The 24,501-nt window shown below is 38.3% G+C and overlaps 1 protein-coding gene across 1 annotated transcript in view; it reads left to right on the top strand.

Annotated features, from left to right (window-relative positions):
* MBD2 (methyl-CpG binding domain protein 2) overlaps positions 1-24,501 on the top strand; it is a 41,865-nt gene that overhangs the window by 557 nt on the left and 16,807 nt on the right. The window contains exons 2-3 of the mRNA XM_010583035.1: positions 12,311-12,470; positions 19,132-19,269. Coding sequence (XP_010581337.1) covers positions 12,311-12,470; positions 19,132-19,269 — 298 coding nt within the window. The remainder of the gene's footprint in view (positions 1-12,310; positions 12,471-19,131; positions 19,270-24,501) is intronic.

Genomic DNA, 24,501 nt, shown 5'->3' with positions numbered 1-24,501 from the left:
GGCCGGTCCCCTCCCGCCATGGTGTTCCCCTGTCAGGGGGGTGAGGCCGGTCCCCTCCCGCCATGGTGTTCCCCTGTCAGGGGGGTGAGGCCGGTCCCCTCCCGCCATGGCTGCCCTGTCAGGCACCGCTGGCTGGGTGGTCGGGGCCGGTCCCTTCCCTGACAGGGGCGGTTGCGGGGAGCGGCCCTCACGGCCGCGCTGAGGAGAGCGCCGGTGCCGGGAGAGGAGGGGGCGGACGGGGGCGTCTCTCTCCTCGGGCGGCGCCCCGAAGCAGCCCAGCCCCGGCGGCGGCGGGGATCGGTTGGCCGCCGCCTGCGGGGGCCCTGCCCGCAGGACAGCGGCTCCCGCCGGCGGCCTGGGAGTGGGGGGGGGGGCCGGGGGGAGGCGCCCGCAGGGCGGGCTGGAGGCCAGGCCCCGCCGCCGGAGCTCCTCCTGCCGCGTGTGCAGGATCCCCGGGCAGCCGGCCGTGCCCCTCGCTCGGGAGGAGCCGGCGGTTCGTCTGTAGCGATGCTCCGCGGTTCCCTGCCACCAGCAGGCGACTGCCAGCGCTGGGCTGGCTGGCTGGCTGCGGGGCTGACCGCTGGGCAGCTCGCAGGGCTTGTGAGGAACCCTTCAGCCCGGTTTTCCTTTGGGAGGGAGCTGCACGCTGGCCCGTGACAACCCTCCCGAGCCTAGCTTTTCCGTAGAGCAGGATCAGGCTAAGGAGAACACCTCCCTGCGTTTAAACTGAGTCAGAGTTGCCATCATCTGTACACAAGACGTCCTACCAAAATAGTTAGGTCATTGGCGGGGCACACGCACACCACGCTGAATTAATTAGGAAGATTACCGTTAGTAACAACAGTTGAAAATTCAAAGTTACGAGCATGTGAAAATTGGAGAAGTCTTGCCACTGTTAAACGTTCTCGTTATTACTGCACGGGTTATCGCAAAACCAAGAGAAGCAACAGCAACCTAATTTTGTTTCACCCTCCCGCTTGCTTTCAGAAACTGAAAAGACAGTTCTTTTCCCAAGGCAGAAATCAAATAAATGCTGAAGTCTTGCTCTTAGGCCATGCTTCTGTAAGTCCAGCCTGCTGCACAGCAGAGGAAGCTGTCTTCTGCAACGGCTAACCTCTTACCCACAGCACCTCTATTTATAGCACTATATGCATCTGATGAACCGCACCTGAAACCTCTCCCTAACATTGCTGTTTCTGAGCAGGCCTAGCAGTCTCCTTTTGTTGCAGCGAATGGACTCAGTCTTTCTGCTGCCCAGCTGGAGGAGTAAGAAGTTGTGCTTGCTCCTTCTCCGATACCAGCTAATGGAAAAGTCGGTTTCTGTCAGTGTTGAATATGGCATCATTTGACCCATCACGTGTTGCTGCTAAAGAAAATGAAATGTCTGACAAAAGGATCACTAGATGTGGAGGAGGAATGTTGATTTTTCGTGAGCTTTTTGAATGAATCCAATTGAAAAGTTTTTTAGACAAGTTCTGTTTTTGTCTTACCGCCTTTGTCTGACTTGCGCTCCCAACCGTATGCTAATATTGCGGCAGATGATTGGGTAGCATCTGGCATCACTGTCTATCTCTGCATCTGCCTTTCCTTTCTGCGGTGCTGCCTCGTGGAGCCTGTCTGAACGATTGCACTTGAGTCTACAATCTGAATCCTGTTTTCTGGATGGGTCCTGGTTTTCTGCAGATTGCTAAACTGAACTTTCTGTATAGGATTATTCTTTCCAGAATTAAACGCCAGACTTTTCTCAAGCCAGACAGTCACTGCTGACTATGTTGGAATGTATTTAATGCTGAAAGCCCAAGTAACTTCAGCTCTTTGCTCAGGATGACCTGTTTTAAAACCACTTGAGTTTAGCCACGTTTGTCCCATCTGAATGTAGGGGTGTCAGTGTTTTATATGTTATAGATCCTGAATTAAACTATGAAAACATGGGAGAAATGCAGCAAGCTCTAGTATTTCCAGGTTTTAGGTTTTGCTTTCCAAAGAATGATATGTAACCTCATTAAGTTCATTAAGGCACCTTAGTTAGCTGACTAAAAACCTGAGGGTTTTTTGATTTCTTAAGGCTAGAAAAAAAAACCAAAAGGGATTGGACAAAGGTTCATTTACTGTGATGGTCTAAATAATAATAGTAATTAAGAACAACTCTTGCAAGATTAATACATGTTGCAATCTACCTTATATGCATTTTGAAACTTGCTTGTTTCAGGACTGGTTTATGGTATTTTAACTTGTCACACTTTAGGTAGATGTGAACCAGTTGCTCAGATAGATAAAGTAAAACACTTCCAGTAGTTTCTGGTAGGATGTTTTTTGCCCCTCTTCACTTATATCCATGAGCCCTCTGACCTTTGTGATTATCATAAAAAAGCTATTAAGAGAGAGGTGTGGTGGAAGTACTTCACAAATACTACGCTAGATCAAAACACAGCTTTTGAGCTTAGCCCCTTCTGCATAACGATCTGAGACTTCACCCTCCAGATTTTGCTGCTACTGTTGCCTAAAACCTTGTTAAGAAACTCTTTAACACAATTTTTGTTGAAGATGCAAGACTGTAATCTGCTCATCACTGACTCTAGAATTCTGTCTTTTTCATGTGGGAAAGTGGTAGGAATAAATGTTTCAAATTTTAGGACGCCTTCCAGCATGGTTAGCAGTGATGCAGATCTTCTGCCAAACAACCGCAAAATTGAAACTAAAAACTTACCAGGCAACTCATAGCTTAGAGTTTGTTGATTTCACTACAGATTACAGGTTTGGAAAAATAAGTAGTCATTTATGTCTAGAGAAATAACTTCTGTTCAGTAACAGGACGACTTCTGCACAACCAAAGTGAAACAAATAAAAAAATGGTTTTATGGCTGCAGGCAGGACTGGCATAGGAAATTTATCTCTTTTTTTTGTTGTTTTTTTCTTTTCATTCTGTTATAGCTGTGAGGCAGACTTCAGCACTGCTATGTTTAAAACAAATGAAAATCTGTTTTGATCTAGTAAGTAGAGCAGGCCAAATACATTCAAAAGAGTTATGTCACTCTAGTTCTGTTGAGGAAAAAAAAAAGAATGTTAATAAATGCTACGTTGTTAAAATATGTAGTTGGGTACAAAGTGGGTTTTGATTTGTGTGCCTTATACAGACTAATATTCCCTAAAATCCTGCATAGTCAGGATTTGGCATGACCACTTGAAGAGTAATGCCACCCTTTTTTCACAGCTGTAGGACAATGACAAAAACAAGCATTGCATTTAAGTTTGTACATCTTCAGAAGAATTCACTTAAACTTCCAGTTGCTTAATTTTATACAGCCAGAAGAAATAGATTTCCATGTGTGTCTTGATTTGAGGATAGTAGGCTTGCACAGGTGGCACCAGAGGCCTGGCTTGGCTTGCAGAATCCTTGTTAATGGTGGTGGAGAAAAATCTAATTCTTTTGGAGCTGAGTCTGAGGGAGGAGAGAATTACTATATTTAGTAACATAAACTTATTTGATCTAGGGAATAGTGCATTAAAAATCATGATACTGAATGTAGGACAAATGCAAAACCAGCACAGCATTCTCAGAATAAATACCTGGTTTAGGCTTTAATCCACACATCAGGTAACATCCTGGAAGGTTGTACATGCAATAGGTCTGGTGTGCGGTGCCTGTAGCTCGAGTGTGTATTGTAGTGATTACAGATGTTCTGTCTCATGAGCAAGAAATATTCACAGTGACAATGATACGGCTTAAAGTCAAGAAGAAGATTACAATGGTGCCAAGACAAAATATTGTTCTTTTGAATCAGGTTGAGATACGTAGTAGCAACTTCCAGGAATATAGATGATCTTTTCTGGTGTAAAGAAGGTAGGAATTCTCTCAATGACTGTCTTGTCCATACTATAAAGTGAATGCTCAACTTACAGCAAAGGTGAGCTGAAAGATAATTTTTGTTGCTTCTTAAGAATGAGAAGTCCTCTTTCTGAATGGCTTGTCTGTATTTGCTACAAAGCCCTTTATAATGTCCTCCCCGTATCTGCAGAGTGATAATCTGAGAGTATTCTTTCATTTTGTCTACAGACAGGATATTCCATTTAAGGCTATACATCTGATTTTTCTTTCAAATCAAGCTGCTGCGCTTGTATGAACCATATTTACAATTTGTCCTAACGGTTGCTATCTTATTGTAATCAAAGTTATCTGAGAAACTGTACCTACACAAAGAGCATTTTTTAAGTGACTCTCCTAGTAGTAACCTTATTTACATAGGGCCTAATACTGTAGTAAATTGGCATAATGATTTTTTTAAAGTATTATTTATTCAGTGTACTGTGAGGTAGGGGGTGCTGCTGTCCTGCCAAAAGACTCAGTCATGCTTCCAAAGTCCTGCAAAAGTCTGAGTGAAGTGGGAACTTTGAACATGGGTATCTCAGCTTCTGTTTTCTTTACCCCTTCCTTTTGTCGGTAAAATCCCTTTAGTGTATATAACCCCCTAGAGCATTTACCTGTTGAAATATATTTCTTAAACTCTGGCGTGAAATTATTTCTCTCACAGCAGCAACAAGTTAATATTCTGTTTTGATGCATTTGTTCTTCGTGGGAAAAAAGCAAGCAAGAACTACTTTAATTTTTTTCTAGTCGAGATTAAAAAAGCCAAGTAGTTGACACCACTTTCAGTGGATTCTAATAGACTGTTAAGTTTAACTACAAAAGCTTTTCCAGTATAGGTGTACCCATGGGGCAAACAGACATCCCTTTGAAGTTTGTTTTGTGGTTTGACAGTAAAATAAATGCCAGAGAGTTTCCAGTGATGGTAGGATTAGTTTAATTCTTGGCACTTTTTTTTGCCTTGTTTTTTGGGTTTTTTTTTTGGTTTTTGGTTTTTTTTTTTAGGGAGACCTTTACCTTTGTCTTTAAAAGTGAGCAAGTCATGACTTCCTGAGTGATGCTCAGTTGCGCTTATGTTATACATAGGGTTATTGGGTTTTTATTTCCAAAGGTAATTAGAGCTTAGAACAAGTCCTAATAGTGAGGTCTACATTTTGAGAATGTACTTCACCTCTGTGCAAGAAAAAAATTGCTGCCGTTAGCTGCTTGTTAGTTTCTTAGTGCTGCTCCTATTATATCTTTTTTCTGCAGCGCACCCACTTCAGAGGCTGGCCTTCATTGAGGAGAATTTTCAGTTGCTATCTTCTTCTTCTCATCTCTTCTGAAAGTCTGCATCCCTCACTGCTCATAAGTGTACTGCTTTTCTAAACTTAAATGAAAACCAACACAAGGCCAATGATAATAACAAACAAGTTAGCCCAAGTTTTTTTTGTGTAGGCTTTCTCTGATCATCTTTAGGTTTTAGTTTGAATATTGGCTGCCTTTTGTTTTGCCTGCTGGAAGGAGAATGTGAAAAAGAAGTTTAAGTGGAACGGGTGTTATTTTGTATTTCCATGGCTCAGTTACTTTCATTGATCTCTGAAAATGCGTGGTAACAATCTCCCTTACTTAAGTTTGGGGCAGCATGGGGAATCCTGGCTGAACCATGCTGGCTAGTAGGGTCTTAGTACGTAAAATAAATTTATTTACTTTATAGGGTGAATTCATCCCTGTATTGAATGATAATAATGATTATTACGAAGTCATAGTGGTAACTCTGACTTCATTTTACGAGGGCATAATGAATCAGTCCTCTGTCCCAGCAAAGGAGGTCATCAGGTTGTTTAGGAAACAGAAAGATTCTGATAAATGCATCCAAAATATTTCCATAAATAGAAGATTAAATAACAATCTGGAAATTAACTTTTTACCATTTATTGGTGTCAATTGCTGTTGGTGTTTCAGTGTGGTGGTATAAACTATACGTACTATTGTGTAAAAAATATATTTTTGCTGCAACTCCTTTGAAGGCATGAAAATGTATTATGTTATGCCATTCATGTAGTGACTTCTTTACCGAATCTTTGAATGTCTTAGAGTGTGTGTTTGAGTATTTGCAAACAAATCTTTGAGGAAACGTATCTCCAACAATTGCAGAGCAGTTTTTATATTGTGGTGAACAAATCTGTCATGTTCCCTTAGAGGTCAGCTATCTAGGAGGCTTTAGTGAGCAGCTGTCCAGTATTAGGTTCCCTTGAACATAAGATCAAACAACCCAATTTATTGTGGGATTTCTGTGGTCTGACTTAATGATTACACTGTGAAATGCTCGGATATACCTCCTTTCCTGGGCTTCATTCCCAACCTGTGGAGGGGAGTGATTGGTAGAAATGCTTTGCCTTGCTCTACCTCTGTTAGGTAGCCAAATCGAGATGTCTTTAATGTGAATTGCCTTTTCAAAAGTGTTTAGCATTTTTCTTCCTTTTCATTGGTGTGTGGCTCTAGGTCAGACTACAGCCTGCCAGACGGGAGCCTGAGAAAACAGGAACTGTGCAACTGTTGGCCACCTTGGAATAGGTGACGTGACTGATTTGTTTAGACTGCCCCTGCAGTGCTGTAGTAGAGGGTGTAAATACTAAATTAAGGGAAGGAATTGCAGTTTTCATAGCCATGAAATCACACCTTCTCTTTCCTCAGTTTCTTATCTTTTTAGCCACTGCTGCAAAACCATGAAGCTAGACCTGCTTTGAAAAGCAAGACATTTTAAACTTGGAGAAGACAGCATGTTTTGCCTGTTATCATCTGCTGTTGGGGGAGCATCTAGCTTGCTGCGGTTTAAATTTTCCTCCAGATCTGTTTGAGGGGTAGGGCCAGTAAGCAAAAGCTCAAAGTAAAAAAAAAAAAAAAAAGGAAGGTTGCCAAAATTTTTTTGAAAGCAACCAAACCCAGAAATGGCTGCCAACAAGGTTATTGTTTTAATAAGCCACACTACTATCTTGCCTGTAAACTTACTGTGCATTTTGAACTGGGGAGGGGGCCAGATAGGGTAGTATCAAGTAGGTTTTGCTGTACAATAAAATTCAAGGTAACTTCCTTGTATGTTAATTAGCTTGCTCTACTGCTTCACAGGAAACATCTGAAAAGTGTCTTTTTAATAAAGTTCCACACTAGCTCATTATATAACATAATCACCTTCAGCCCACTAAGAACTACAATTTGTATAGTATGTGAATTTGTGCGAGCGTATAGGGTTGTGTTCTTCATTTAATCTTGTATAAAGTGATACGAGCCTTGATAATGTAATTGAAAGAATAGTTTTTAGAAGTTGTTGCATGTCACCTCTTTTGAGGTGTGCTGGTTTTTGTTAATTGGTTATGTGGAAAAACGTTGTACAGTGTTTAATTTGACAGGATAAGGTTTAAGTGCTGATACATGTCAACTATGGTAGAACTAAGTCTTTCAGGTGCACTAAATATAATATTTCTGTTTGGAAAATAAACCCCAGAAATTTCTAAATGAAGTTAACAAATTCTTTAAAAAGCTGTAGAAAGTCAGCTATCTTTAGGTAAGGCTAAATATTTGTAACTTTTAGTTAGTACTTATAAAAATAGCAGTCTTACAACAATCTATTGTTGAAATCTATGTGGAGATATTCCTGTGTAATCCCACATTGATCTTGCAAGTCTAAATTGTCTCAATGTTGGGTCACGCTGCAATTTAGTCAGACCAGAGTCTCTGCTATGTCACAGCACCCTGAAAGAACACTTTCACTTGCTTCTTGTTGCATGAAAGAAGTCAGTGTAAAGTTAATGAATGTGCAGAACATGTGGGTGAGGGCAAATTTTACTGGTTTCTCCCATATCTGTGTAATGTTTCCTTAAAATAATGTAGTGGTCCATGCCTCTGACTTTTGTAGCAGTTGAAATTTTAGAGTATGTGAACTCAGAGCAATGTATTTTAAAAATCTCCTGCAACAAGTGTGACTTCAAAGTCTGAGCTTCAATGTCTCTTTCAGTTTGACTTCTAAGATACCTCCAGAGTATGATCCAGAGTGCCTTCTCAGAGAGAAGAAAGCTTAATACCTCTCCTTCCACCTTTCTTTTCTACTCAAAACTAAATTTGAACTTAAACTTGGTTTTAACATGTTTAGGATAATAAAAAGAACATGCTGTTTCTTAGTTTCAACCAAGATGTGTAAGTAGCAGGCTCTTATGTAGACATACTGGTTTAAATAGGTTCTATAACCTCACTCTTTTCCATTACTGCATACTAATTATTTAATAGATGTTCAAATAAAGCCTCTGCAAATAGGCCTTTTATTTGACTTTAACCTCATGGAGCTTCCTCTGCAGGTAAGAGAAAGCTTTGCAGCAGGAGCAGGTTAGAGATTGAAGATAATCTGGGAACGATTCAGAAATTCAGGCATTACTTTAGTGGTTTGACAGCCTACGCTTTCAGGGTACAAAATGGAAACAACTACGGGACTGGTAGTGAAAAAATGAATATATGTGAAAAGTAATACAGGTGGGGTGAAAATAAAGGTTTGAGTTGATTCGAATCCTTCCAGCTCACGTATTCATCTCCCTCTTAGAACAGAGGGAAGGTGTGACATATGAAATGACGAGTCTGGACGGTATTAGAAAAAAATGCAGGCTTGAAACTGAATGGAAGGCCAGGGGGTATTTTGCCAGCTACTGATGTTGAACCACAAGGCTTACAGAGCATTCTCCAGTATTTTGACATCGTATGAACTTGTTGAAACTGTGAAATGAAGAACAATTAAGGATAGGGGCTTTTGTGGAAAATGGAACCAAATGAAATGTAGTTTCATAGTGGAATTCACTAGATTTTAGAGTTTGTGCCAAAATAATGTTCTGAAGTAAGCAGAAGGAATGCTACTTAATCTGTTGGACTTCAATGAACTTCGCTTTCAATTATGTGTCATTAGATTTCATTGAAGCTGGAGAATGGAAAATACTACAGGTTTTGTAGAATGATTAAGTATGGGGTGAAGAGGAGGCAATAGTAGGTTATGATAAAACAAGGGCTTCTTGGTTGTCATAAGTTGCTAATGGAGTTGCATGGACGATGTTCTTGGAACCAATCTTATTAATACTTGGATGCACAAGTCATGTGTGCTATGTATGCATCATGAGCAAGTTTCATACCTGGGACATCAGCAGAACAAGTGAGGATCAGAAAATAATCAGGAGCAATTGAATGGCTTCAAAGATAAGGGGATTTAGAATGAAAATAATAAGGAATAGAAGACTATGGACTTAAGGACCAAGAAAAACAATTTCTGCTTTTTGTCAGAGAGGGCAGATGGTTGGTTCACCACTTGGAAGGAAAAGATGCATTGACAACAATATGAATGTAGTGGGATGCAAAGGAGTGACATATTTCTGCAGAAACTGGGAGGTGCTGTGGTCACCGAATGCTGACTGGAGGCAGCAACATCTGGAAAAGGAATAGGATGATGAGAATGAATGGTGGAATAAGGGAAATGTAAAAAAGTCCAGAATAAGTACTTGACTGAAGTAGCAACCAAAGCTAAGGTGGACAGATTCCCCTCTGCCTGCCTTTTTGTTTACCTTTGTCATTTCAGGTCAAGGACAGATAGAGCAAGTCTCACCCTTCACGCCACTGTGGGAAAACATGGAAGCAAAAGCTATGGGACAGAATGTCAAACACTTTTTAGTAAAAAAATGCCTATTTTTAGTTCCTTCTTTTTTGTCTTGGATTATTTTTTAACCTTGGCCCAAAAATGCAGTTGTCGTTAACAATGAAATTAAGGTGAAACTAGATATTTTGCTAATGGATTGCAGTCTGTCCCTGCTAAGAGTTTCACCATTCACTTAAATGGTAGGTTTTGTCCTGTGGATTGAAATACCCTTTAATATTGATGATCCTTGCAGATCCTAATATGGAATATCGGATCATGTGCTTTGATTTGCTTTTGGATTACTGAACAAAACAAACAAGACCCCCAAAATGTTAGATGTGTAAATAATAGAATTTAAGAATGTTGGATGCATTTATAAAGTTTGCTTTTACTTGTGAAATCTGTTTTCAGAATTCTACAGGAAGAATTTTTAGTGAAGCTAGGCTGATAACTGCTCACTGCTGGAATTTTGGATTCCTTCGAGGTGTACGTGAAGCATTTCTCTCCAAGGAACCTGAAGAGGAAAGCTAGTAAAAAGAGTGCTGTCTTGATGACACAGTCTGTTAGCTTCTTACAGAACAGTAGAAGATGGTGATATGGGAAAAATGAAAGGTAGCATGTTTCATCTTTGGTACCAAAATTAGGATATAATAGAAGAAGATGTAGGATGTCAAATTTCTATCTCCTTTTAGTAGTTACTTAGCTATGGGCTAAAATGACCATGTGCATACAGGTTTTAATTAAAAAAAAAAGTGTCTGGAATGCAGAATAGCAACACCAACTTCAGGGTTTGCTTATAGTCATTGTTTTCTCCTTTTCCTTCAGTGTTTTATGTTCATTAGGAAAGCCGGGAAGGCAATGTCTAACAGGATGCTTTATTCAGTAAATTCAGCCCTTCCACTCTGTTAGGAAACGGAGACAGGCAGCCAGCAATTCTTGACAAGGTTTTATCTTGAACTTTTCTTATACCTGCCTGAATAGGAATGAAAGACAATGGGTCAGATTATTTTAATAGCAAACCTACTTGCCCCACAAGACTTGCTCTGTCTCTGACCTTCAGTGCAGAATGTTTCTTACTGTTAACAAACCAGGGTGTTAATCTCCACTATCTAAAATAAAACTGGTGTTGTGTTTAGTTTGGCTTATAGCATAGCTTCAATTCTTGGTTTACAAGAAGTAGAAAATAGTTTGTGGTGGGATGTGTGTGTGTGTGTGTATGTGTGGTGGTTTTTTTTTTCCCTCCCACACCCATCCTTGAGGAGGTTAGCTTCAGATTGTGATCTGTTTTAAGTCTTTTTCTCCTACCCTTTACCTCTTGTTAATTAGGTCTTTCCATATTTCTGGATTCATTTAAATGACTTTGAAAAATGTTTGGCTTAATTAGCTATTTTTCCCAGAATTCAATACATATTCTTCTGTGGGGAAGTTCTTGCCTCAAGTCATTATTAAGTTAAAGAAAAAAACCCCCCACTTTGGAAAAGTGAAGAAAACAAAAATATTCAGTACTTTTCTGCAGAAAGGAAGTGGCCTGAAAAACTCTCTGAGCTCAGTTAACCTCTTGGGTTTCAGTAGTTGGGAGGATTTTGACACTTGGCTTGTTTCATTGGATAGAAATTTGCATTAGACCAAGGGACTCTTGGCTTCACATGATGGATATTTAGCCATTTTCACGGCTGTCTGTACTGATATAGATATATTTTCATGGCTGTCACAAACTCGTGTTGCAGCTTGAGTTTCACATAGCAGTTCTTGATACTTGATTTTCTGTCGAGCTTTTAAGTCTGGGGGCAGCACTGTTGTCCCTTACAGTGAAATTAACTATATAGCTTCTTGGCAATAAGGTGCTTATGTGCAATGACTTGCACACAGGGCATGCAGACTAGTGAGTAAGTCTACAGGAATCCCCAGTGGGGTTGGTGAAAATATGCATGGATTAAATGTGTATTTAGCGCAGATAGTGTGCACAATGTGTGCGACTGTGTTTGGGATGCTTGAGAATGAAGTACACATGAGGGGATAGAAAGTTCTGTGATGTAAAGACTGGTAGACAGACCACTTCCTTAGGATAACTGGAAATTGGATATTTGCTGATGTTACTCAAAAACATCAGCTGGGACTTTGGGGTAATAATAATTCCATAATTCCAAATGCAGATGATTTAAATAACTTCACTACAACTGATTTGATTTATTATGATGGGATCTATATACACAATTGCAGCTTTGGACCTGTTTCATATTCTGCATCATCTTGCTTGCTGCTTGCTTGCTTGTTGCTCAGATACTTATCTGGCTTTGCTTACCAGTCTTGGTGACTGAATAGCTAAGAGATGTCACGTCACCTCAAATCCTAGTTCTGCGCATCTGTTTAATGCCTTGCTGTTTGATAGCTGAGAAGGGTTGCTGTTGGGTCTAGGTTGGCCTTAGCTAGCAATCAGTTTAAACCTTGCATACGGTTTTTACATTTGTGCAGGGAGGGTCCTGCTCTTGGCCACAGTCTGACATTTATACTTCTTTTACTGGGGTTTGGTTTAGCTGTACTGCTAACCCAGCTTCCCAAGGTGTAGTGTATCCTAGCGTCCAACAGCCTGACATAGAAATTAAATCCAGTGCAAAGGACGGGAATGGATATGCAGAGGTTGGGCAGGTATACCATCACTAATCAACACATCAATGAACGTGCCACATGGAATAAAGATAATGGACACTTTTTAGATATTTAACAAGGTATAAAACCTGTTATAAGAAGTCAAGGTTGTATCCTCTTGTACAACAAAACATACTAAAGTGTTTTCTTCTTTTTAGTCCAAGTGGTAAGAAGTTCAGAAGCAAGCCTCAGTTGGCAAGATACCTGGGAAACACTGTTGATCTCAGCAGTTTTGACTTCAGAACGGGAAAGATGATGCCCAGTAAATTGCAGAAGAACAAACAGAGACTAAGGAATGATTCTCTCAATCAAAATAAGGTTTGTTAGTCAATACTGTGTTTAAGGATATCCTAAGAATTTCCTTTCCTGTAGTTCATTTAGCAATTTCTTTTCTGCTTAAAGCAGTCCGCTTCTAAGATGTACATGTATGTTTAATTTTTAGTAGTGGTAGGTAAATTTATAAAAAGAAGGAATACTCTGCTACTACCCAGAAAATATCAAGGTGAGGTTAAGTATGAATCAAAAGTTTGAGTAATTCAGGAGGTAGCTTGGGACTAAGAACCTCAGCGCTAGTCGTCTACCTGAATTATGTTCTTCTAAATGGGAAAAGTTAGGACTGTTGACACCAAGAGATTCTCCTGTGCAAGGCTTCAAATTGCTATGTTCATCTTCCTGTTCTGAGATGAAATAGTTCACATTTTTAATGTGTGCAATATGTGCCAGGAAGCTTGTTTTCTGAGGCAAATGTATTTATCTGTACAAATCTGGATGTCTGTGTACAGCTATGTACCTTAACAAGGCCAGGTGTTTTTCTGCTAAAGATTGGGCCTTTCTCAATTGATTTGATTGTTCTCTTATTGTCTACTTCTTTTTGAACAACAGTGTATCCTTTTGAATACTGAAGAAAATATGTATAGTAGATTAAACATAAAAGGCTGAAGCGTACAGAAGTGAAATAACTAATGTAGCACATAGGGACATGACAAATAAATTTAGCTGACTCTCAGATAATATGTTCCTGGACAAACTTTAGAAGTCTCATACAACAGTTTGAAAGGATTTCTGTAACAATCTGCAATGTTTTCTTTTTCAAGTGTTTTATTCTTCAGGATTTCATTACTTACAGTAGTGTATGAAAATACCTAACAAGTTATAGCTGTGTCTTGTGCACTGATGTTTTGTGTCATCTGCTGATTTCTTTTTATTTAAAGCATATGTTCAATTTATTTAGTATTTTCTTCCCACAGACACAAGGCTTTCAAATAATATAACATTTGGGCGTAATCCAAAGAAAGGTTTTGGTTAGGCTTTTAGCATGAGCAGAAATTACAAAATTTGGTATATAAAATCTGGATGAGTGTGTGCTCATTTTGTATGATCTTAGATTACTTGAATGTTGCTCACAGTAGCTCTGTTAAATACAAGATTATTAGAAAACGACTTTTTTAGGTAAATAACATTTATTATTTCTAAGTGACTGAATCTGTAACTCATGAGCTTTCAAGAATTTCTGCAGTATTCCTGTGATAGTTAAAAATGAGATCTCAACTTATTCAAGTTTATGTTTTCTTCCACAGACACTGAAAGAGATTGGTTGTGGTTGTCTTCTAGTCTGCCTTGCAGCTGTGCTGCTGGGGGGCCGTAAAAGACAGACTTGCATAGGCAAGTTTGTGTATAAACTTACTCATATTTTATGGGTTGTTTGTTTTTGTACAAACAATTTACCACAAATGTTTCTAAATTCTTTGGCTCCCCTTATGTTCAAGAAGGAATATCAAAATATACTTGAGTCTTCTTTCTCAGTCGTGTCTAGGCAGTTAGATTTATGCAGCTGGTGGATGGAAATGCTGTCTTGCCATACTTCTAACTTTTGAGATTCTCATCATTAGCAGATTAGAACTCAATGTCAAGATTGACATACTAATGCCACCTGGCTTAAAATGGAACTGAGGATAATATATGCTAATGAATGCTCGCCATTTTGTGATGTTAATGTACAACAGTGTAAATGACACGGAAATATTCTTCTAGCAAAATACTTATCTCCAGTCTTAGCGTTGCGCATTCTTACTGACCTTTCAGTATTGGCAATAAAGGCATATATCTAATAGGTTTCTTTATGGTAGAGCTGCAGGAGGAGTTTTGCTTCAACCTATACTAATCTTCCCATTGTTTTCTGTGTAACCATTTTTACATTTCACTTGCAGATTAAGTTACTTTATTTGAAGTGCTTTTGAAGAGACAATGAAATAAGGAATACAATTGAATATGAATCCAGTAGATACAGCATACTGCCGTGCTTATAAAAATAAGCTTACTAATTCTTTATTTTGAAAAGAAAACATAATAGAGAGTACTGGTGTCTGGCTGTAAGTGATTTGGAAGGCCTGGAAATACATTGTTGAGTTTTTAAAACGTTTTTATGTCCAGGGCACATTGATGCTTCTGGAAATACATGTCTTTGGAAAGACGGTGGACTGAAGTTCTTTTGGAAACCGTTGTTAGAGCATAAAATACTCCTAATGAGTAAAAATGAGCAGGGAGCATTGATATTTCTGCTAGCTGATACATTGCTATAATCCCCAGAGTAGGAAGAGATTTTGTTTTGTGATATAGTAGTCAAGCAATGTAAAAGCCCACAGTGTCTGTGTTTCTGAAGGCTGAAGGTTTGTAGGTGTGCCTAAAACTGAATATTGTGAGCTTGATCGCCACCTGAAATTAAGTAATCTGTGTCTGACCATTTGAAATATGTAGATAGTGTCTTCAATCTGGAAAGCTCAAAAGAGCTTTCTTTTCTTCAGGAGAGGTGTTGGTTGTAGGGATCTTTGTTACTTATTTCTATTAGGATGTACTGGAAGCTTTTCCTTTGTCATGAATAAATCTTATGTATGGGTGGCTTATGATTTGTTGCGAAAAAGTGTTTTTCTGAATATCAGTTGCTTCCTGTTAATGTGTGACAATTTTTTTCCCCTGTACATCTGAAGATCTGCAGGTGCTGGAGATGGGTGAGCTTAGCAAGTTTCTGTACTAAAGAGTTTATTTCTGTTGTTCAAAACTCAGTGCCACAAATGAGAGACTGTTTATTTAGGATGAGATCAGAAAGCCCAGATGTGACTATGATTAGAAAGGATATAAAGTAGGAGAGTACTAAGATTACAATTACAGTACTTAGGAATTGATCTGTTCTTAGTTTAAACAGTTTATCCTAATAACCACTTTCTAATATGTAGCCTTGATAAAAGGTATATGGGACATCTAGGCCTTGAACCTGTATTGCCTGCATAGTTTATAACTCATCAGGGTTTTGCTTTAATTCTGGGGACCATATCATTATTGTAGCTGAATTGTCTTAATTTCTCACACTGCCTGAAGAAATCTTCCTTTTTATTTTTCTAAGTTTAATGGAATTATTTTTTAACTTCCCTTTAAGTCACATTACTGGCCAAAAGGAACCTGTAAATATTTTTCATGAACTTGAAACGAAGACCTTTGTTCTAGAAATGTTTGCTAAACCAGATTTATCCCCCATATGGCAGATGGCTCTGTAATATTATTGGTTTTGTCAGTTTTAATAGATATTTTACCACTAATACTGATGCTACTGCTCAGAGTGCCCGGGGGCATGGACTTCAAAGCATCAAATACTACTTTGAACTTGATGTCACAAGATCAGGGAATGCAAAGCTTGTAGGATAGGCGAGGTCTATCAAAGTTCTGGTGTGATTTAAGTTATGTGGTACGAGGAAAGTTCATTTTCAAAATACTTTGTGCAAATGTAAGTAAATGCGATTACTGTCTAGCTCTGGTGATTCTGTGCTCATCAGAGATGCTTTAATTATATATGAAAATATATATTATATATGAAAGAGTCTAACATTAGACTTACTATTGTCATCATCAGTGAGGAAAAAAAATAGAGCCCATAACCAGTATCTACCATGCAAAGCACATGCTAAAAGCAATGACCGAAGTATCTGGAAGTATTTTTCTAGTGGACTGGGACTACGTGGGTGAAACATGAGGAGAAAACTGATGTCTAGATTTATTTATAAGCTGAGATTCTCACTTTTGCTTTGTATAAAAAGATCTCAGAACTTCCAAGCTAATTGAATGGCAATTTCTCTGGTTGGTTAAAATTATTAAGTGTAATCGGGCAGAAGTACTTGTGCTCTGTAGCCATTTGCTCTGGCCGTGGAAACCCTGGTCCCAGTTAGACAAGAATCAACAGTGTATTAGGGATGGAGCTGAAGGTGGAGATCCCTGAAGATATGCTGCTTTTCCCATTTGAAGGCAGTAATATTGCAAGGCATGGAGACTGGTTAGTTTCTGGCTGTAAGTTTATAATCCAGAAACGATAGCCTGAATTTCTGAGAAAAACTTCTGTTGGAATTTGTGGGTTTAGCCTTATTATATTTTAATGAGTTAACTGCGCTACCTGGAAATTATGAAGAAAGAGGACCTATAAAATAACAAGGTATATTTAAAGGAGTGGTAGGAATAGAGATGTGAGATCAGAATTGCTTCCATTGAAAGGAACAGATTTCTAGAACTCTTTCAGAATTCACCTGTATGTTCTTGCATATTTCTTCTGTTGGTCTGGAAAACTCTTTTGGCTCTTGAGAGAGGATGAGCAAATCAGTATTAAGCAAGGATTTCCAAAATGCTACAATGCTAATTTATAAGTGAGTGTATGAATTGAGTCATACTGTTGAATAGCTAAGAATATGCATAGTACTCCTGATAAATCACCTTCTTTGCCATCTGCATGAAAAAGTGAGGCCTGAAATTTTAAAACTATCCCTTCATTTAGGTTATGTTGAGATGCCTAGATAAATGTGAAGCGTTATTCTGTTGCTCCTTCCTACCACTTACATTCCTTAGAATTACGTGGAGGAATTCCTTTTTTTTTTTTTAATACCAGGAAGGATCTAATAGCACTGTGTCATCTTGGAGAGGCTATAGAAAGAGGCTCCTCCGTTGCCTCTCCCGCCACCCAACAAACAGATTGATCAAATAGTTGGATAGGAGCAGCCAATATAATAACCATTGTAGTGTGTAAGGATGTATTTTGGGATTAAGTGGCTTGCCTGTAGAATAGTCTTCTTGATGAAAATCACTTTCTATGGAGTGTGGAGATGATACTCTCTTTATTGCTAGTTTATAGATTATTCACTGTACCTATATAGGAAGAACAGCTTCACGCTCCCTTTCTCATCAGCCATCCACCTTGCAATAACAGAGGTATGCTAAAATACAGGACATTCTGATGGTGGAGGAACTACCCTGTCAGATTATTCTAGCAAAGCTCTAAAAGAGGGATATTTAAAAGCAGAATTTAATCTGAGGCAGATGCAGTGACGAGAAGGCTTATTGCTTAATAAGCCTAAGTCTCTCGCTATATTTTTAATTTCATTTTCATACAGATCATTACAGAATATCTATAGTCAGTATTCTAACTTTCATCATCTGGAATTCCAGAGTGTTCAGTTTAGGAATGAACAATTTTTAAACAAGCTGGTGCTCTCTGGTTCTTAACATAGTCTCTTTTGTGAAGCGGTGTAGCCCAAATTGTACAATCTAAATATGGAGGATTTGAAGATTGAGATTTAATTCCCATTACTAAGCCCAAGAGGTTGCTTTTTCTCACAAAATTAGGAGTCTAAGTAAAGCCTAATGAAAAACATCCTTGGATGGAGTCTGATATTGATGTTCATTGTGTAAGATTTGAGCTATGATCTCACAGCCAATTATAAAACTTCTGAGATGTGAAATACTACATAATAACTTATTTTTCTTCCTTTTGAATGAGTAGCAGTAAACTTTTAAGAAGCAAAAGCTTAACCATTTTTCTTTGTCAGAAACTAGATATGGCTATTAAATGTTTTGAAGTGCTTAGGACTGTTCTGCAAAATAGTGAACTTTTTTTTAATACACTTTCTTTGGGAAAATATGTGCCATGGGATATTTATTTTCAGTGTCAATATAATGGTGTGTCTTCTCAGTCACACCCTTGTATCCTTGGGGGGAAAAAAGGGAATTATTTCAGTTGTTAAGAAAATACCAGACAAAATGCAAAAGCAGAAAAGTCTGAAATTATGTGTTCAGGACTTGAAGGAAATGCGATTACAAACAAAAAGCTGTAAGGTGCTGTTCTGTTGGCACAGCACTTCAAACTGGCAGTCTGCTTTTGGATAGAGAGACAGATTTAGAAAAGCTGGAGCGGTGTGCAGGTGATGATCTATCTTTTTCTTTCCTCATCAGTCTTGGGGCTTATGGGAGAATTCTATTCCCCCACCCCAAATATTTCTGGGGTTGATGCTACAGAGAGGGGTTCAGGCAGTAGTAACTCCAAGGGCCTAAGGGTTTGATGTGTGACGATATTATTGGTAAAGTTATATCTGATGCCTGGGAATCATCAGTTCACAAACCCGATAAAAACCAGCTTTGTCAAAAGACTTGCTAAAGTTGATATAGTTTTAGTTTCTTTCCAGAATAAATTGCTGCACTTAATTAAGGATTTTTTGATGTAGGAATTGCTTAGGAAATTTGTGACCAAAGTTATGCAGGAATTTGCTGTCCTTTAAGACTTGGAACTCTATAAACTGTTTGCTACAAACATATTTTTATGAAGCTTTGGAGATTTCATTTTGACATCTGATCGTGAAGCTGTCTCTTTTCAGAACGTAAGTCACTTGTACAATTAACATACATATTTTAACAAAAGAAAAGATGGACTTTCAAGCAGTTTGATTCTTCCCGAGCAGATGAAAATGTGTGAAACCAGTTAATTGTTACTTTTTTTTTTTCTTTGAAATGGATGACTGCAAAGGTTAGTTAAGTACAGCATTTAAGGGAAATCTTTACTGCAAAAAAGCCTCCTTCTTTTGCACATCAGTAGAAGAGGGTGAATCCAACCTTAATTTGTGTACTTTTTATGTATAATTTTTGTTAATTCACTTTTTTTTTCTTTTTTTAACAGGGAAAACCAGACTTAAATACAACTTTACCCATCAGACAAACTGCATCAATTTTCAAACAACCAGTCACCAAAGTTACCAATCATCCTAGTAACAAAGTACGATCTGATCCACAGCGAGTGACGGAGCAGCCACGACAGGTAAGAATTAATCTGTTTCCATTATTACTGCTCAGAAAGTTGAACAAGCTGAAAACGTACTTGTTTTCAGCTGTGCTTCAATTTCAGATGAGAATTCCTATCTTGAAGGTTACTTACAGAAATCTGTATAATACATATAATTTTTTAAAAAATACAGAAATAAGTCAGTTCATATGGAAATTAATATTTCATAATCCAGAACTTCATTCATATTTGATTACCACATTCCTCTTGAAATTCAGATATATGCTATACTGTCGCAATTGGACATCACATGTACAGCTTCTTAATAGAAGTTCCTATGAAATACATGGTTCTCATCAAGAAGTAATATCTCTCTTTTATGTAGAGGAACTTTGTGCAAAATCAATAAAAAATTGTATTTTAAATCCCTCTTTTTCACTCTACTACTACTATAAATACAAACCACAGTAACATAAACTCATCTTACACAAGTTCTCCTTTAGCTGCTTTTCTTTCTATCAATGACAGATCGCCTGTTTGCACAGTGCTTTTTTGTTGTTTTTTTTTTATGGGGAAGAGGGACCTGAGAAGAAATGGGAATCTAGTTAATGAATGAATGATTGGCTAGATAACGTAGTGTATATTGGATTGAGGTATTGTTTTTAAGTCTGAGTTGTATTTTTTGAGTCGTAGCATTACTACCATCAAATTGAAACAGCTTATTCTATCTTGGGAGTGCAGGGATGAGAAGAAAATACAGAGGCATGTTCAAATTTTTGTACACTCATATGTCGCTAACTTTTAACAACATTTCCTTTGAAACTCAAGCTGTCTCTAATATTGCACTTTCAAACATCTTGAATGCTGTTCTTGTAAGAAATAACATAAGGAATTTAGACTCTGCATCCTCTAAATTCAGGTGAGAAAGAAAATGAAGAAATATCGAGCCATATTGGATCATCTTGTTGAGATGTCTTTTAGCAAGATTTGAAGGCCTCAGCTAACCTCACTGTTGGTCCCATGAAGTTCAACAGGGGCCGTGTAAGTGTATCACATTCAGATCTAAAAGATGCATAATTGCATGTGTCTATTGATTCTCTTCAGATTCTTTGGGTTTTTCTTTTGAACTACTACACTTTGTGTGTCAGGAATTTCCTTTTGGTCATGTTTGCTGAACCAGTTATTATCACCAAAGCATATGAAAGTTACGGCACCTTTGTGGCAAGAGAAATGGATGTCTGGTGATTCATATCTTGATGGATTCCAAATCCTTTCATGCTTGCCTATTTCCTCCCTGTTTTCTTTCTTCCAGAATCTTTTCTTCAAATACAGTGTGACTGAAATCTTTGGGAATGCATCCCTTGTCTTTTGAGAATGGCTATCCAGTGAAGATTTGCAGAATAGGCTATATTCAAACCCACCCAAGTTAAATCTTTGCCTCCTTAAGATAGGTTCTAATGGATTAAGCTATAGCAAGATCTTCATGAAATCATCATCTGCTGATCACTGTGTCAGCATTCTTTTTCAATCATATGCCTTTCTTCTTGCTTGCAACAGTGTATCTTTGGAAGAGGACACTTAAATACTATTCTTATTCTGTATTGCCATACTTCATTTGGAAGAAATGCTAGCTCTGTTCGCATTGGATGCAGAATAGTTAATCTTTAGCAAAGCCAGTCTTGGTGTGTCTTACTCTTGCTTTTCTCCAAGCTAGAATGCTGCCTTGAGCTGTTTTCTAGTTTATCATTGTTCTGAGTAGTGATGATTGACATAGGTGGGAGACTTGGGGAAAGAAGAGAACAGATTGTTTCAGTTGTTTTTACATAAAATTTGAGTTTTCAGTGAAATTTTCATTTAAAAATCTGGTACAAAGCAATTTAATGTAGGTAGTACATTACATTACATTGTCAGTTACTGAAGAATCTTAAGCAAATTGACAGCTTTCATAAACAATTTCCAGTGACCTGGTTTCCTTGCACATAGATTTCCATCATACAATTATCAGTATTTCTTTGGTGTTAGTAACCAAAAGTATGGAGGAACTCCGGTCATTGGTCATGTGTACACCCTTCATGTATGCATACATAAATGCACACACGTGCACATCTTGTTTGAACATAGCATGCAGTTCATTCTGATGTTTTACTCACTAGCTGGAGCATAGCTATTAATAGATATGATCTTTGCTTGGTTTTCAAAAAGCAATGATTCTTTTCTTGATGTGATCTGTTGAGATAAAGTAGAGAAGCCAGGGTGAGGACTGAAGTTGCTGAAAAACCTTTTTCTTAATAAAGCCTGCACCATGTGGAGCACCTGTTACTTGAGATACAATTGTTGGACAGATGCAGCCTTGCAAATGTATTTGAATTCTCTTCCCCTCCAGATAAAGCCTATATTTCCCTTACATAAATAATCCCTACATGTGTCACTGTCTTCTCCTTCTCTCCTACTCAGGTGTGCAAGCTTTCCTGTACATAGACTGTAAATATGTCAGTGTTGGATATTCAAGTGAATGCTGAAACACTAACTATATTGCCTATTTGTATATAAAGCTTACTCAGTTACCACTTCCAGTGTTGTTCCTCCCTGTTTCTTCAATCGTTGGCCCAAATCCCTTAAGGGATTCTTGCTTCTGTAGTTCTAGATAGCCATCTCTGAAAGCTTTATCCGCTTAGATCTATTGTGTCTCCCTTTTCAAAAGACAGTCTAACCAGAATTCCCTGAAAATTCTCTTTGGCCTGCCTTCTTATGTAGAGGTAAAAATAAATGAGTACTATAGTTCCTTTGGCAGTCGGTAGGTTTTTTCATGACCTGAGAGTGAGAAGACATGCTTATTGGTGTTGGCAGGGAGGATATTTGGCAGCAGCTCTTCTTTAAGCAGTAAACCCTGTGGTAGTTCTTGGAAAGATAAACTAATAACAGCTTGCCTACGATCTTCGTATAGGTAAAACTGTCAATTAGAGCAACTGCTGGTTCCACGTATTCAGCATGCTAGTTCATTGCAGACAAGAAGTGTCACGAGGTTGTCAGCCTTTTTCAAGCAACAGCTCTGCAAGACAGCATCTTAAAGCTTTCAAAGCCATTCTTAAAGTTTTTATAGATTACTGAGTATCAGAGTGGAGAACTTTACCCAAGAAAAAATGGAAATGTTCTGGAGAATCCTGGAAGTAGTAGTGTCAGAACTTGAGCTGTGCGTATGTGCATGCATGCTCTGAAGGGTCTTCTGGTACTCACTAGACCTCTCCTCTTAACTATCAGTCTTCTTCCTCGATGTGGCTTTTGTTAAAACACCAGTACCAATCAATCCATGGAGATTTCTCGATTCTTCATATCTATTCAAATGATAGGTGTATCTGTAAGTTCCTAAATAGCAAATCTAAGCCTCAATTGCAGCTTTCTTCAAAGTGCTTTAATGTCTCTTTTTGAAGTATCAACCCGCTCAAAATATTTTGACTCTCCATAAGCTTACTTAAGATAGGTTTTCTTACTATTTCTGTGACTTTGGGTTTTTTTCCCCTCACAGAGTCCGCTGATAAACAAATGTAAGAAAAGGAATCCTGAAAGATTGCTAGTGGGCCCTGCAAGGAAAGAAAAAAAAAACCAACCAACAAACCCCCTTGTTTTAGCCTCCTCTTCACTGTTAGACTTAGTAAGTTTTGATAAGATATGATACTTTCTTGATGATTTTAAGGGTAATGGTTTGGATTTTGAAAAGTCAGATTAGCATTGCTGAAGTTGGAAATGGAATTAATGATGAATCAAAAAATCATGCAACTATATCTGTCATCTTCCTCTCAGGTGATATTGAGTACTGTCTTAAAGTCACATAATTTTCTCCCGCCTTCCTATTTAGCAAAAAGGCCATTAGACGTAGCAGTACATCAGGGCCCATTAATGCTCCACTTGTGCATCTGGATTTGAGTATTCCTCAATGAGGAAACTGAATGTGAAGCAGAGGAAGTCCTGTAACTATCTTAAACTATTATAGGCAGTAGATCTTTCATGTAATCACTTAAACTTGAGTTACTTGCCTGTCAAGTGTTCTGTACCTAACGGGATCAAATGGAATGGTGCTGCAGATAAACTTCCTTCTTACGGATCACTGCCCTTTGTACCTACACTCACTTGGTGCCTCCAAAAGGTCCAGGCCTGTGTCCTGAGTAGAGCACTTATCCTATTCTTCGTGTGTTAGAGCTCCTTGGTTCACACTGTTCCGTGCTTATTGACCTTTTTCAGTGTAAATACAAAACTCACTCATTTACCCCTGTCCCCCAAATGTATGGTGCCTGAGGCATTGCTTTGAGAGAGCTTTGACTCCTGAGGACCCACTGATCACTAGTTAGTTCTCTTGTATGCTGTTGATTGTGGTGGTAGGGATATTTGAAACCATACCCATAAAACTGATGTTTATGTAAGTGGTAATCAGAACACTGAATTTGCAAAGCATTGACCTCAGTATCTTCCTTATACATTTGGCTAAAAACATTCCATGAACATACCTCAAATGTTTAAAAGAAGGCCATCCTTCTCTTCAGAGCTCATTTTGAGAAAATCAGGTAGTCAGTTAGTATTATGTGATCTGATTCCTCTAGTTCTGTGGAAGACAACTACCTTCAAAAACCACTTTAGGATAAATCTGAGGGTATTTACTTTTTAAAAACACCCTAGGATAGACCTGATGTATTTACTTATCATCTATCTGTAGGCCAGAAGTACTCTTCAAAATTGATTTGAGAGTCTCTTTTATACTTACTGTCATATATATTTGCAGTGGATTGTATTGTAATGGATTATTGAATAGGATTATATATGACAAATTAAACCTGACCGTAGTCATTTTTTGGCATAAGATATATATATATGCAGTCTAAAAAGCTGAATTTATGAGAAAAATTGCAGGATGTCATTTTATGTATGTCTTCATGTGAAGAGTTCTTAACAAGAAAGAGGTATTTAGCTCTTAGCACTTCGTATTTTGTCAAATAGATGTGATTTTATTTCCTGTGAATCAACTTAAGGGATTGGAATCTAAAATTAGATAGAGTTGGAAAACTTAAGCTTCTTGGTTAATATCTATTAGAATTATCAAAAAGAGGGATGGAAGGAACCCAGTGAGATTGTTAAGTTTCATCTCCCTCTCCCAGGCAACTAAAGGAACACTGAAATTTTGATTGGCAGTTATGGATGCAGCAGAACTGAGCAACTCAGCAACTGGATATAAAAGAGGAAAGGAATTTTCCAGTTTTCTGGAGAAATCTCATTCCTTTT

This window comes from Haliaeetus leucocephalus, unplaced genomic scaffold (genome assembly GCF_000737465.1).
Source record: "Haliaeetus leucocephalus isolate CR32 unplaced genomic scaffold, Haliaeetus_leucocephalus-4.0 Scaffold866, whole genome shotgun sequence".
In the NCBI taxonomy this organism is placed as follows: Eukaryota; Metazoa; Chordata; class Aves; order Accipitriformes; family Accipitridae; genus Haliaeetus; species Haliaeetus leucocephalus.
Note: the sequence above shows the minus strand (reverse complement) of the source record. Positions and strands in the feature narration are given on the sequence as shown.